Here is a 14829-nt window from a genome sequence, read left to right as displayed (position 1 = left end):
AAAATAGGATCAATGGGTATCAGGTGATAAACTCCATTGGTTGGAGTCTTACCTGGCACAAGATGGTTGTAGTTGTTAGAGGTCAGCCATCTCAGCTCCAGTACATTTCTGCAGCTGTTCCTCAGAACAGTGACCTAAGCCCAACTATCTTCAGCTGCTTCAACAATGACCTTCCCTCTGTCATAAGATCAAAAGCAGGAATATTCACCGATGATTGTATACTGTTCAGCATCATTTGTGACCCTTCAGATACAGAAGCAGACAGGTTTGAAATTGTTAAGCTGTCAGTTCTTAAAGCTGATAAGGCACTGGGATCATATGAGATGCATCCAAGGATACTAAGTGGAAATGGCAATAATCTTTCAATATTTCCTGGATTCAGGGATAGCGCCAGAAAATTGCAGAATTCCTAACATTATGACCTTGTTCAAAAAGGTAGTAAAGATTGGCCAAGCAATTGTAGACCAGTCAGTTAACTTCAAAGATGGGAATGCATCTAGAAACAATTATTCAGCAATGAATTAATAGTCTTATGGAAAAATGTGGGTTGGTTTGGAAGAGTTGGCAAGGACATGTTAAGGGAATATTGTGTCAAATTTGTGGGAGTATTTTTTCCAAACAGCAACAAGCGGGGGTTGATAAGGGCAAGACTGTTTAGTGTATAAATGAATTTCCAATAGAAATTTGATACAATGCAAAGCACAGACTTGAGGAAAGTTATGGGTCATGGAAGAAAACAGATAGCAAAATTGGCTGACTGTAGGAAACAGAGGAACTGATATTTTTCAAGTTGGAATAAGGTTTTTAGTGGAGTTCCCTGGGTGTTGTTATTGGGATCCTTGCTTTTCCTTATCTATATAGATGGTCTAGATCTTGGTTTGCAGGGGACAATTTCAATAGAAAAACCTTGGGAGAATTATAAACTGAAAGGAGCTCAGTGTAGAACTTCAGAATTACATTATCATGTTGATGAACAGGGCTTCTGCCTCCACTGATATTTCTGGCATTGTGTTCCAAATCCCACCTATCCACTGGGTGAAAAATGTTAATATCCACTCTAATCTTTCTTCTAAATCACTGTGCTCCCTAATCACTGACCTCTATGCTAATATTAATAGGTTCTTCTCATCTACTCTGTTCTTAGCCCTTGCAATTTTGTGCATGCATCGAATTTTCCCATAAGCTTCCTCAGATCGGAGGAAAATAATCCCACATAATCCAATCTTTCTTCATAGTTATAACTTTCAGTCCTGGAACACCCCCCCTCCCCCCCATTTCAATTACATAATTTCTAAAATGAACTAAAGATTAACCATTATTGACTCTGTTTGATTCCATTAAGATTTTTCTAAATGTCCCATTATTTCTTCCTTTTAATTTTCCCAACAACAGACGCCAGGTTAACTGGTGTATAATTTCTGTATCTCTCCCTTCTTGAGTGGAGGCGTCACATTAGTGGCTTTCCAATCTGCCTGAACTCTCTCAAAATCTAGAGAGTTCTGAATTATTTTGACCAATGTCTCCAATTAATTCTGCATAAAAAGGGGTCATTCCTCTCACCTTATTACCCAATTTCATGGTAAGTGTTAAAATTGACCTCAGAGAGCTGTTGAAAAAGATCCAACCACACTATGATATGGATTTTCCATCTACTGACATTGGTTTGATTCTAACAATGTCAAAAGGATCTCTAAGTATCCAGCAAACATGCCATCACCAAACATTGTAATCAAGCAATCATACTGAAGTTTTCTCAGAGAGCAAAGCAGGAAGTAAAAATCATAGAATTAATTAATTTTCGATTTAAAATTACAAAAGCAAAATAAATGATTGGGGCATATGCATGGGACTAAGGTAACAGCTGAATTATTTAGTTTTTTTCAAAAAAGTAAAAATTCAATCTTAATGGAAAAAATAATATTAATAAATTTTATATATATTATTATTTTTATTCTTTTTCATGGCCAGTAGACTGTTCAATAGTAATTATGCTCCTATATGCTATTAAAATCTCATCATAATGCAACTTTTTAAAAAGGTTTTATAATGAAACAGTAAGTGTAAAAGGGAGTATTCTTGTCAGTGTAGCCATTCTCACATGACTGCAGTTTGGGAAGCTTCAATAGTGGATCCTATAGGGAAACTTAGAAACACTTACAGCATCTTCTGGATTTTCTATGTTTGATTTTGTATTTTGGACACCAGAGTTTGCTGTCCGTTTCAGAGGATGGTAAATGCTGAGAATCACAACTGCAGAATACAAGTTAATGGTTCTTGTGATCTTCAGTCTATAAAAGATTTGTATCAAAACATTGTTTTTTGTTAATATATATTCTCAATCTACTCTATCATTAATTTCATAGAAAAGATTCTTACAGTGAAAGGGCTAAACATGTATTGAGGAGAAGCACTGGAGTATCTGTCACACACACAAATACTGCACATTGCTGTACTATGATGAGAATTTTGTGTAGAATGCCAAAAGAGTGGACTCCTAGTCTCAGTTACATTATTGAGGAAAAATGCAATATACTGGCTGACAGGTATTCAACTTTGAAAAAAATCAGGGAATGAGTTTGATTGTAAGTTTTATTATTGTTGAGTGTGAAAAAACAGTGGAATTACATTCTCGAGATCAGCACGGAGACCAACCCCTTGTTGATCTTCAAGGCAGCATTAAATAAAGTTCTAAGAAATAAGGTCATCATAATAAACTGAAGTAAAAATTATGAACTTTTCCGATTGTCTCTAGGAGGCCAGAAAGTAAGTCCTGATTTGGATAAGGGCTCTTTTATTGCTTCTCTTCAGCAATGTCAATACACATGCACGTATAATGATTAAAATAAAATCCAAAACTGATATCATCTGTAAAATATAGAACTAGTGATAAATTGCTATTAACTAAGAATAGTACAAAAAATACCTTTCCAGCAGAAAGAAATTATTGTAGTTAGAATAACATTTCGGCTTTGAAGTTGTTTGCCACTGAGGCCCTTCTTCATACATGAATTATCAGATCAACAAATTAACCATACAGCTTTCATGGAACTCCTGAAATTAAATAGGCTGTTTAAATAAAAGCATAATGCCTTTGATGCTCAACATTTCATCAGTAAAAATGTAGACAGATGTGTTATTTAGCACTATACAGAAGAATCAATATTGCTTTACGTTTTTTTATTGACTTTCATTGATAAGGTAGAAGGTAATACACATTACGAACACAGTAAAAATCAAAATGTACATACAACAGTTATGTTAATCACAAGACGCATTATAGTGTGCGGACAGTGAGAACATTTTCTCCAGTGTGCGCCATCTGTTTCCCTTAATATAACTAAAAGTATAGAATTCTGCTTTCATCTTTTCACTTTTTTGCTTTACGATAGTAACAAAAGATCACATTTAAATCTAATAACATGCTTAACAACCTTTTGAAAAGTTGCAGCAAAGGAGTTGGGCTGCATTAAGTGAATACAACGTGATTCACAGAAGTTTCTCCATTTAAAAAATCTTTAAACAGCTTTGTAATTGTAATTATTTACATGGTAATTATTGGCCTTTAGAACTTTGGAAGTAAAATTTTCAGTACTACAATGTCCTCTTTTGCCATCTGGCCAATAAAGCCTTTAACATTTTATTAAGCTGCCTTCTTGTTTTACATATCATAAAACTGTATTTTAGCTCAAACGCATTCAGATTTTAATAAAGGGATACAAGTTCAAATTACAGAAGATTAGACCAATAATGTAAGTCAAATCAGATCTACTTGATGACTTCATGGAACTGAAGTGAAATTTTTGCACAAGTCAAAAAGCACTCCTAAAACACCTTGGAACAAAGATGACATGGTGCAAAACAATGACATAACAGGCAGAAAATGTATCTTTAATAGTCATGATACATGTCATGAATGGATCAAAACAGAAAAGATTGTATCGTAATATTAAGTAAAATAAACAAAGTATATTTGGCAAAGGTACGAATACCAAAGCTTTACACATGAAACTGGCTTATTTCAAGTATCCATGTATAAAAACATAGCAGCGTCTTATGGCTGAACTAAAATTAGTTGTGCAACACAATACTAGTAACCATAAGATGTGTGATCGGTCATGGTTTGTCTTGAGAACACTAACTTCTCATTTCTACCAGTTGTTCAGGAACAATGAAACATTAAATTATAGCTACTAGCAATTTTATCAACAAAATAGTTCCTCTTTCAAAGAGGGAAGATACGTAGATGCAGTATAATTAAGGATATCTTTATTTCCTCAAAATGAGGCTTAATTAAAAAATGTAACTTCAATTATTTCATACTCAAGTGTATTTAATGGAACATATCAGATTGCATTGGAAGCGATCAGATATAATGCCACTTTGCTTTGATGCAATTCCAATATTGTAAAACAACATACAGATATACACATGTAAACGTACCTTAAGTCTACTAGGCTCTGCCTTGAATGTCTCCTGGTAGCCTTCATTCTCAGTCATCATCCATGCATGCTCGACTGTCACAGTGCAGTATGGGAATGTCAGATGATTTATACCACTATATACAGTGTTTTCCAGGACATGTATATAATTGCAGTAAAAGTCAAATAACTGGACTATTGGTTTCTCTTAAGTATCCTCAAAGTTATCATTAAAGGGTTTGCTAATAAGACAACAACTAGCACATATGTTTAATTATAACTCAAAATGAAACAAAACATCATGGGCAATAGTTAAATTTTTCTTCCATGTATTACTGCCAGGAGTAACTTATAAAACACTCAAAACCCTATTGACATCTAGAGTTTAACCATAACATAGGATGGATAAACGAACCAGTCAAAAAGCTCCTATTGCTTTTGTAGTAAATGCCCTGTTTAGCTATGTTTTGTTTAAAAATCATTTTTAAAATTGTATCTTACTGTGTTAATGTTTTGTTTTCACAATACACTTAGTACACTGACCATGGAACACATAATTACAGAAAATAATTGTGCCAAATACATCAGTCTTTGAGAATTTGTTTGATCGAAAATAATTCTGCTTGAATAACAATGTTTCAATTATCCAAATCGGTAGATGCAAAGAAAAATATCTTCTTCAGAATCAATGACTTCAGAGAAATTGTTAAATTTATTTTTCAGCTTTGCACTTAATATTCAGCAGTGGTCTTTTCCAGGAAAAGGCTTCTAACATCCAGCATGGAAGCCAGTTCTAGAATGTGATTCTGGAGTGCAGGATTCTCCACACTATCTTCTTTCTGCAACTGTGGATAGGTTTCTGGGTAATTCCGAGTTTCCTTTTATTGGAATTGGAAACAGAAGAAAATAAATAGTTAATTTTGCAATATGGTCTTTCCACATATGTAATATATTTAAGATAACAAATACTGCAAGTTGATTGACATACTAATGGCTTTCACAACCAAAACTGGGATTTGAAAATATATCAAAAATATAGGTGAACAGCCACATACAGAAAACTATCATGGTTCAAATTAATCATGGAGAGAAAATAATTCAAGACAAAGAACCAATCCAATTGGATATGCATGCAATTGATGGAAAAAGATTTGGGGGAGGAGTCAACACCAATTTACAAAGAACCCTTTCATCCTCTGGCAGAACAGATGTTCTAAAATGAAGGGTTATGATATAAACTAGAAATATGTTTTATCTTAATCATAGTTTAAGATTCTGAGGTATCCACCTAATGCCCTTGTCCTTTTAGATGGTATGGGTCACATTTTTGAAAGAAGTCTTGGTGAGTTGTTGCAGAGCATCTTGTCGACGATATAAAAAGTGTTTAAGTAATCCCATTACTAGCGGAAGTGGGAGTTATATTAATACTGATTGATGCACTAATCCATCACATTTAATGCAAGTAGAAGGTTTACAATTATGAAAAAGTTTGAGTTACACCAAATAAAATTCATTTCTCATGTAAATAACAATCATATTTGGAGTGACACTGAAAAACAAAGGAGAGGCAGATAAACTTTGGTGCTAAAGGAGATGAGAGAATTATGTATCTAAATATACAACTTTATCGTCAAATGGTAAATTTGGTGGATGCTGAAAATGTGTTGCTGGAAAAGCGCAGCAGGTCAGGCAGCATCCAGGGAACAGGAGAATCGACGTTTCGGGCATAAGCCCTTCTTCAGGCTTCGGGCTTATGCCCGAAACGTCGATTCTCCTGTTCCCTGGATGCTGCCTGACCTGCTGCGCTTTTCCAGCAACACATTTTCAGCTCTGATCTCCAGCATTTGCAGACCTCACTTTCTCCTCAAAAATTTGGTGGATGGACTAATAAACAATAGAGGGTCAAGTCAGAGCACAATTATAGAAACATAGAAAATAGGAACATGGATAGGCCATTTGGTGCTTCAGACCTTCTTGTGATTCAATATGATCATGCTGATGATCCAGTTTAGAACCTTGTTCCCACTAGTTCCCTATAACCTTTAATCCATTTATCCCCAAGAACTATATCTAATTCTTTCTTGAAAACATTCGATGTTTTGGACTCAACTGCTTTCTGGCTGAGAATACCACAAACTCACCACTCAAGGTGGAGAAATTTCTCATCCAAGTTCTAAGTGGTCTACCCGATATCATTAGATGGTAACCCCTGGTTCTCGAACACAAATATATAATTCTGAACAAAAGGTCCCATTCCCTTCACTGATTTAAGGAAAAGTATGTTGTTGACATCAGATCCTTTCTCTTTCAACATTCGGCCTTACCCAAATGAGAAGAACAGCCACAAAGTAGTACTGGCAATGATCGAGTAGTATGGTTTTTTCTCCTCACCCACCTAGCTAGCTGCTGCACAATATGTAACATAAAGAGAAGCACCTAAGAAAATGCATAAAACTCACAATACTTTGTGTTATATGAGGAATCTGGAATAGGTAAATACAAAATAATTAGTAAAACACTAAATAAGTATTTTATTACTCCTGTTATTCTGTCAAAAATTACAGTGGTAAATCCAGAATTATCCACCTGCTTATTTACCACCTCCCAAACCAGAATTTAAAACATTAAGGTAGACATTGGAGTTCTTTCTTCGACCTAGCATATTATATACTCTTCCCACAGCTTAGCCTTGCAACAATAGGCAGACAAAATTCAGATTATGTAAATCACTGTCAAGTACCTGTTCTGTCCTGTGTAATCCTAAATTCCCTGTCATTTGCTACTTGAATTCTCAATCTATTTCTAGTCTGACTTCTTGATCATCAGCATTTTACTTGATTTTAGTGAAACTCAATGCAAACTTTAGGAACAGCATTATATTTTTCAGGGTTGTTGGCTTTCACACTGATTTTAGTAGCCCTAGGCTTAACTCAATTCCCCCCCCAAACAAAAGAAATGATGGTGATTTGGGATTGATCTGGCAGCACTGTTCGTGGGGATGGATGAAAGGAATAGATTTGTTTTGGGGGACCCTATACCGGAAGCTTTTACTGCCAGTTAGCCTGCACCATTTTTGCTGACTTGTTTTGATTTCTCTGAACTACTGGTGTCTATTTGCCAATGTTGCCTTTTTACCTGCTTCTCCACCCATCTCCTCCTCACCATCTGTTTCAACTTCCAAAGAGTATCAGTATTTCTTTACTTGATTTCTCTCATGAAGCCTTCTATTGCCTTGTGCCAATATCAATTCTGTCATTTAACCAAGTCTTGTTTCCAGATACGTACTGTGAAGATAATTTAGTTTATTTCTTGTATAAGATGTGCTTTCCCTCCTCTTCCCTTTTTTATGTTCCTTTCAAATACTGTTTATCAGCAAAACCTTCAAGGATCCACACAAAATGTTTACTGGTCTGTTTTCTTCTTAGACTGCTTGCTCTACGAAGTATTTCCAGCATTTTCTGTATTGTTTCAGCTATCCAACATCTGCAGTTCTTTTGCTTTCTGTACCTGATAACATATATAACCTTGATCAAATCTACACCAAAATCAGAAACAGCCTCCTCCTCATAAGAGATCCTTTGCAGTTCTTGATTTAGTCTGAAAATCACCAACTCTGAAAATCACCAACTCATGCTGGGTGTGATTCCATTGGTTTGGTATACTTTTCATATCTACCCTGTCATCATTACTTTTATAAAGAACATAGAGCAATTCCTGATTCTGCTTTATGATTCATAGAAAACTGAAGACTATCCAGCAGGGAGATGGTATACATCTTACTGAGTCCAAACTAAAGACTTTTATGTTATTTACTGCTTTACTGCTGATGTAAATGAAAAGGTGAGAATCTTACCCTAAACATTTTGTGAAGTCTCATGGTTGCAGAGCAGAGAACAAACCGGGTCAACAATAATCGAAGAAAATCATCACCAAAAAACTGAAGGAATGCTTGATCTGTCAACACACAAAAAAAGGAAGAGGAATTTACTTCAAATGCCACATTCAAGACAATGGTGCCTGTCAGTTGTCCAACATATTGCAGATATTACTAATCTAATTACAAACTTACTTTGTTTCACGGTCAACATGTCTGCCTTTTTAATTGAGGTTTTCCAAGGCCTGCCTTTGTACACCAAAGGTTTATAATTTTTTTTTGTGGAGTCTTACTCAAACTAAGCTGATAATGGCATAGCAAGGGAAACAATACATCTGGGAGCGGAATAAAGTAACTATGTTCTTATCCAATTAGACTAAAGGATTGAAAAATTAACAGTACAAAGATAGGGTAAAGTTGAATGGGTGAATTTAATGTCAAAATAGGTGCAGAGAGAGCAAAAAGGACTGAAAAATTGAGGCATGATTAAAATGAAGCAAAAAAACCTCACTTAAGAATGTGATTCCACCTTTATTAATTTTTAGTGCCAAAGTTCATTTATATTTATCAGAGAAGAATGAGAGGTAATCTCATTGAAACATTTGGGATCAGAATGGGTTTGACCAGGCAGATACCAAGCCATTCTCTCCCCTGGCTGGAGAAGTTAGAACAAGGGGGCACAATTTTAGGATAAAGACTGATTGGAGGGTTCGCACAACAGACTGCAAATTTTTGAAATTTAAGGCTGCCATAGGCGGGGAAGCGATAGCCTGAGATCAGCCATGATCATTATGAATGGTGGAGCATGCTCAAAGGGCTGGTGGTCATCTCCTGATGCCATATTCTTAATGTTTTCCAGACTATCTTTGAACTGAGAGACAAAGAGACTGAGGCTATATAACTGTCTATTTGGTTATCAGCTGCTTAGTCATAATTTTGCTTTGGATGTTGCATTATAGTAAGCAAATAACTATTATAAATCACTGAAAAGATTTGGGGCTGCCAAATACTTAGAACATTGAACATTACAGCGCAGTTTGGACCCTTCAGCCGTTATTATTGCGACCTGTGAAACCAATCTGAAGCTCATCTAACCTACGCTATTTTATTATTATCCATATGTTTATCCAATAACCATTTAAATGCCCTTAATGTTGGTGAGTCTACTACTGCTACAGGCAGGGCATTTCACACCCTTACTACTCTGAGTAAAGAACCTACCTCTGACATCTATCACCCCTCAATTTAAAGCTATCTCCCCTCGTGCTAGCCATCACCAGAGGAAAAAGGCTCTCGCTGTCCACCCTATCTAATCCTCTGATCATCTTACACAATGGAAACAGCATTCCACTTCCCAATAGTCTAGTATTGAAATAAAATTATATTTCTAGTTCCAATGAAAGTGAGTTTGGTTTGAACATTGATCAAAAAACGGCCCAGGGGACTGCTCATAGGTAAGAAACAGGTGCTTTTCATTGGAAAAAATTACTAAGCAAGTTCAACTAAAATGATCTCTAAAATTCATTTAAAAACCCAAGATGATGCTACCAGGCTGAATTACCTACTTACATATGCATAGAGATTGAAGCCAAGGAGAAATTTTACTAGAAAATAGCTAAATCAATTTGGACATGTTACATGGAATGGTTCTCTCTGCGAGGCCTAACAAGTTATCTAACATCATCTTCCCAAAGGCGCCTGATTATCTACACAATACATCCCTATGGAACTCTACTTGTTGTATTCTCCCACTCGCCGTAGGCAAAGTACATTCCTCTGCCAGCATATCCCAGCATTCTTGGCACAGCACAAGCTTTGAAGTCCTGCCGTATACCCAATCACACACTAGCAGTGTGGCGGTGCACTTCATTGAGCATTTGAAGGGCAATCACAAATTAACACTTTTCAGGAAGCATTGATGGCATTCATTGCACATTCTTACAACCATTGCTACTTAAGAACCAAGACACACAGATTACCTGTCCTTAGCCTCTCTAAAGCTAATCCTGTCTAAGTGAGTGCTACTTTTTCCCCAAAGCCCATTGTTGGCCAGTGTCTTCACATTGAACAAAGAACAATGTGTGACTATCACATACAGGAAAGGTTTCAAATAGTTCAACATGCTCACTTTTGTTCAATAACAGCAAAAGTGAAAAAAAAAACAAATGAACAGCAGCTACATTTGCCTCTGGGAACAGAAAAGAACTGCTTGCTTTGTGAGCATCAACAAATTTACAATCAAAAGTGTGATCATTGCACACAGTTCTTATCTATTGGAATAAGGTGTCAATTAAGTCCTATCTGATTTCTACTGTTTAACCCTGTTGCACTCTCTCATGCAGAGGGTGATGTTCCTCCTGCTTCATGTCCTTATCTTCCTTCTGAGAAAACTGCTGCCGCTCTCCCAGTTTCAGCATCCAACACATTTCCTCTTTCCCTGGTCCAGTTGTTCAGAGCATAGCACACTAGGTTAATACTGCACATTCTATTCGAGTGCACTGCAAGGACACTCCAAACTGATCAGAGCATCGGAACCCCTTCAGGAGACACATCACGTACTCTATTAACGCTCTGGTCGAAGAATGGACAGCAATGTAGTTCTGCCTCAGTCAGGGGAGTGTTTCGTGGGTTCAGTAGCCATGAATGCAGAAGGCAGCCATGGTCTCCTAGTAACCATCTTTGTAAAGCAAATCGCCCTTGATATGAACCAGCAGCGTGAGAATTCTCAAGGATCTACGAACCATAGTATCTCCAGGGTACTTGGTGCAGACGTCCAAGATGCGATACCATTGATCACAGATGGCTTGCATGGCTTAATGGGAAGAAGCCCTTTTCTTTTCATGAACTCAGCAGCGTTATGTGGTGCTGCCAAAGCAATGGCTGTACAGTCTACTATAATCTGAACCTGGCTAAGCCATTTATCCAGGAAGTCCACTGCCCAGGCTGCAACATTGACCTAGTCACAGGGAAACAAGATGAAGCAATGTGATTGGTTACAAAATACAGTCATAGCCTTGATACACTTGTGGAAGGATGATTGAGAGATCTGAGACATCTCCTCGGTAGCTCCTTGTAAGCAAGTAGTTGCATAAAACTTTAGCACAGCTATTACCTTGACAGCCACCCTCAGGATTGGATGGCCACCCATTCTATGTCACAATGTCCCAAAACATCCTCAGCTTGTGAGGACACAGTGTCTTCCTCACCTAGAGGAAATAGCATTGAAGATGATAGACTTTAGTCATCCAATGAATCCTGAGGGGACCTTCAGCTGTGCCATCTTCATGTGGAAAATATTCAGCATATGTTGGTGGTTGCTGCTGGTTCTGTGCTGACTGGCAGCATTCCCTCTCAGCTGTGTCGCCTTGCAGTCAGAGGTCATGCGCACACAATACATACACCAATGAATTAATGCCGATGCATTAACTTCTGGTTCCAGAAGTCACTTCTGCCCCAGAGATTAGGGGAAAAATACAGCTAGCTAGCATATCTGTTCCTCCTCCATTTCTCTGCACTTTCATTGCATTACAGTAACAGATAGTATAACCATATTGTGATCGGATCTATCAGAATACTTCACACCCATGTGAGGCATGCAAGAAAAAGAATAGGCCTTTAGAATTGTGAACAGTCAGACTTTGCACCACCCACATATGAAAGGTTGAGCATAGTTCTCCGTAGAGGAGAGGAGAGGAGAGGAGAGGAGAGGGGAGGAGGGGGGGAGGAGGAGGGGAGGAGGGGGGAGGGGGGAGGAGGGGGTGAGGGGGGAGGGGAGGGGAGGGGAGGGGGAAGGGGAGGAAGGAAGGAAGAAAAAGGGAAGGAAGGAGAGAAAAAAAGAAGAAAAAAGGAAGAAAGAAGAAAAAAAGGAAGGAAGGAAGGAAGAAAAAAAAGGGAAGTAAGAAGGAAAAAAAAGGAAGGGAAGGGAAGGGAAGGGAGGAAGGAACAGAGGCCCATTCAGCTCCCTGACACAGCAGTGAACCTGCGCAGTTACTGCCTTTACTGCTTGAATTTATGTATGCGTCTGGAAAAATTAACAAACAGTGAAATCTATAACTGATCTTGGAAGAGCCTGTTTGGGAGAGGTCACAGCACAGAAACAAATAAGTGAATAGTTTTAAATGTGGCCTTACAGTAAGTCTGCAGTAGTGAGTAGAGTGGGTTCTTTCTTGATTATATGTTTTATTGAGATATATCTCTTGATTAAACTTAAAAACATAAGCCATAAGTATTAAATTAGCCTGCAGCAATGTTTTGTAAAGGAATAAGACAGATAGAGGAATAAGACCTAATTTCTGGGTCTGTAGATTGAAAGAAGCAAAATGGGTTTTAGTAGAGTGATATACATTTCTTGCCAGATATAGGAGTTTAGGGAGAGTTTACGTGTTACTGAGGATTAAATGCCATTGGTTGCGAATCCTATCACGTTGAATGAATCGGTTGGAGACACAGTTAGAGGCAATGCGGAATTTACAAGAGCAAGGGGGTGTGATGGATGGCAGTTATAGGAAGGGAGAAAAGTTGCAGATACAGTTACATAGATGGATTAACTCCAGAAAAGCTAAGAGAGGTAGGCAGGTTATGCAGCAGTCTTCTGTGGCTATTACCATTTCAAACAGGTATGCTGTTTTGGAAAATGTAGGGGGTGATGGATTCTCAGGGGAATGTAGCATGAAAAGCCAAGTTTCTAGTATCGAGACTGGCTCTAACGTAACGTGGGGTACGTTGGGTTCCAACAGATCAATGGTGTTGGGGGACTCTCTAGTCTGAGACACATATCGACAGTTCTGTGGCCAGCAGCGAAAAATCAGAATGGTGTGTTACTTCCCTGGTGCCAGGGTCAAGGATGTCTCAGAGAGGGTGCAAAACATTCTCCAGGTGGAGAAGGGCCAGCAGGAGGTCATTGTACACATTGGAACCAATGACATAGGAAGGGAAAAGGATGACATTATGAAGGGAGAATATAGAGGATTGGCAGGAATTTAAAAAGGAGGTCCTCGAGAGTAGTAATGGCTGGATTACTCCCGGTGCTGCGAGCGAGTGAGGGTAGAATAGGAAGATTGAGCAGATGAATGCATGGCTGAGGAGCTGGTGTATGGGAGAAGGATTCACATTTTTGGATCACTGAAATCTCTTCCAGTAGAAGTGACCTGTACAAGGACAGATTGCACCTGAATTGGAAGGGGACTAATATACCGGCAGGGAGAGTTTCTAGAGCTGTTTGGGAGGATTTAAATTATTAAGGTGGGGGGTGGGGGTGGGACCCAGGGAGACCGTGAGGAAAGGGATCAATCTGAGACTGGTGCAGTTGAGAAAAGAAGCGAGTCAAACAATCAGGGTAGGCAGGGACAGGCCTGAGAACAAGGTAGGACTGATAAATTAAACTGCATTTATTTCAATGCACGAGGCCTAACAGAGAAGGCAGACGATCTCAGGGCATGGTTAGGAACGTGGGACTGGGATATCATAGCAATTACAGAAATGTGGCTCAGGGATGGACAGAACACAAATGCTACTGGAAGGACAAAAGGGAGGCAAGACAGGAGGGGAAATCGCGTTTTTGATAAGGGATAGCATTACAGCTGTACTGAGGGAGGATATTCCTGGAAATGCATCCAGAGAAGTTATTTCATTTGAACTGAGAAATAAGAAAGGGATGATTACCTTATTGGGATTGTATTATAGACCCCCTAATAGTCTATGGTAGGGGATTTTAACTTACCAAACATAGACTGGGACTGCCATAGTGTTAAGGGTTTAGATGGAGAGGAATTTGTTAAGTGTGTACAAGAACATTTTCTGATTCAGAGTGTGGATGTACCTACTAGAGAAGGTGCAAAACTTGACCTACTCTTGGGAAATAAGGCAGGGCAGGTGACTGAGGTGTCAGTGGGGAAGCACTTTGGGGCCAGCAATCATAATTCTAATAGTTTTAAAACCGTGATGGAAAAGGATACACCAGATCTAAAATTGATCTAAATTGGAGGATGGCTAATTTTGACGGTATTAGGCAAGAACTTTCAAAAGCTGATTGGGGGCAGATGTTCGCAGGTAAAGGGATGGCTGGAAAATGGGAAGCCTTCAGAAATGAGATAACGAGAATCCAGAGAAAGTATATTACTGTTAGGGTGAAAGGAAAGGCTGATAAGTACATGGAATGCTGGATACTAAAGAAATTGAGGGCTTATTTAAGAAGAAGGAAGCATATATCAGGTACAGACAGGATAGATCGAGTGAATCCTTACTCAAGTATAGAGGCAGTAGAAGTATACTTGAGAGAAATCAGGAGGGCAAAGAGAGATAGTTTTGGCAAATAGAGGTAAGGAAAATCCAAATGGTTTTTACAAATACATTAAGGACAAAAGGATAACTAGGGAGAGCCATGGGAGGTAGGGGAGATATTGACTGGGTATTTTGCATCAATGTTTACTGTGGAAAAGGACATGGAAGATATAGAATGTAGGGAAATAGATAGTGACATCTTGAAAAATGCCATATTACAGAGGAGGAAGTGCTGGATGTCTTGAAATGCATAAAAGT

At 38.2% G+C, this 14829-nt stretch overlaps 1 protein-coding gene across 3 annotated transcripts in view; it reads right to left on the bottom strand.

Moving 5' to 3' along the window:
• Positions 1 to 3162: 3162 nt before the first annotated feature.
• The window catches only part of scai (suppressor of cancer cell invasion), a 199361-nt gene continuing 187694 nt past the window's right edge, over positions 3163 to 14829 (bottom strand). For all 3 annotated transcript variants that reach the window (XM_087998426.1, XM_087998425.1, XM_087998427.1), the window contains 2 exons: positions 8272 to 8372; positions 3163 to 5296 (listed from right to left, as the gene is read on the bottom strand). In XM_087998426.1, the coding sequence (XP_087854552.1) occupies positions 5150 to 5296; positions 8272 to 8372 (248 nt within the window). In that variant the 3' untranslated portion in view covers positions 3163 to 5149. The remainder of the gene's footprint in view (positions 5297 to 8271; positions 8373 to 14829) is intronic.

Source organism: Chiloscyllium plagiosum, unplaced genomic scaffold (assembly GCF_037043375.1).
Source record: "Chiloscyllium plagiosum isolate Xiang-an unplaced genomic scaffold, Cpla_swu_hap1 HiC_scaffold_21, whole genome shotgun sequence".
Lineage (NCBI taxonomy): Eukaryota > Metazoa > Chordata > Chondrichthyes > Orectolobiformes > Hemiscylliidae > Chiloscyllium > Chiloscyllium plagiosum.
This window is presented reverse-complemented; position numbering and strand designations above follow the sequence as displayed.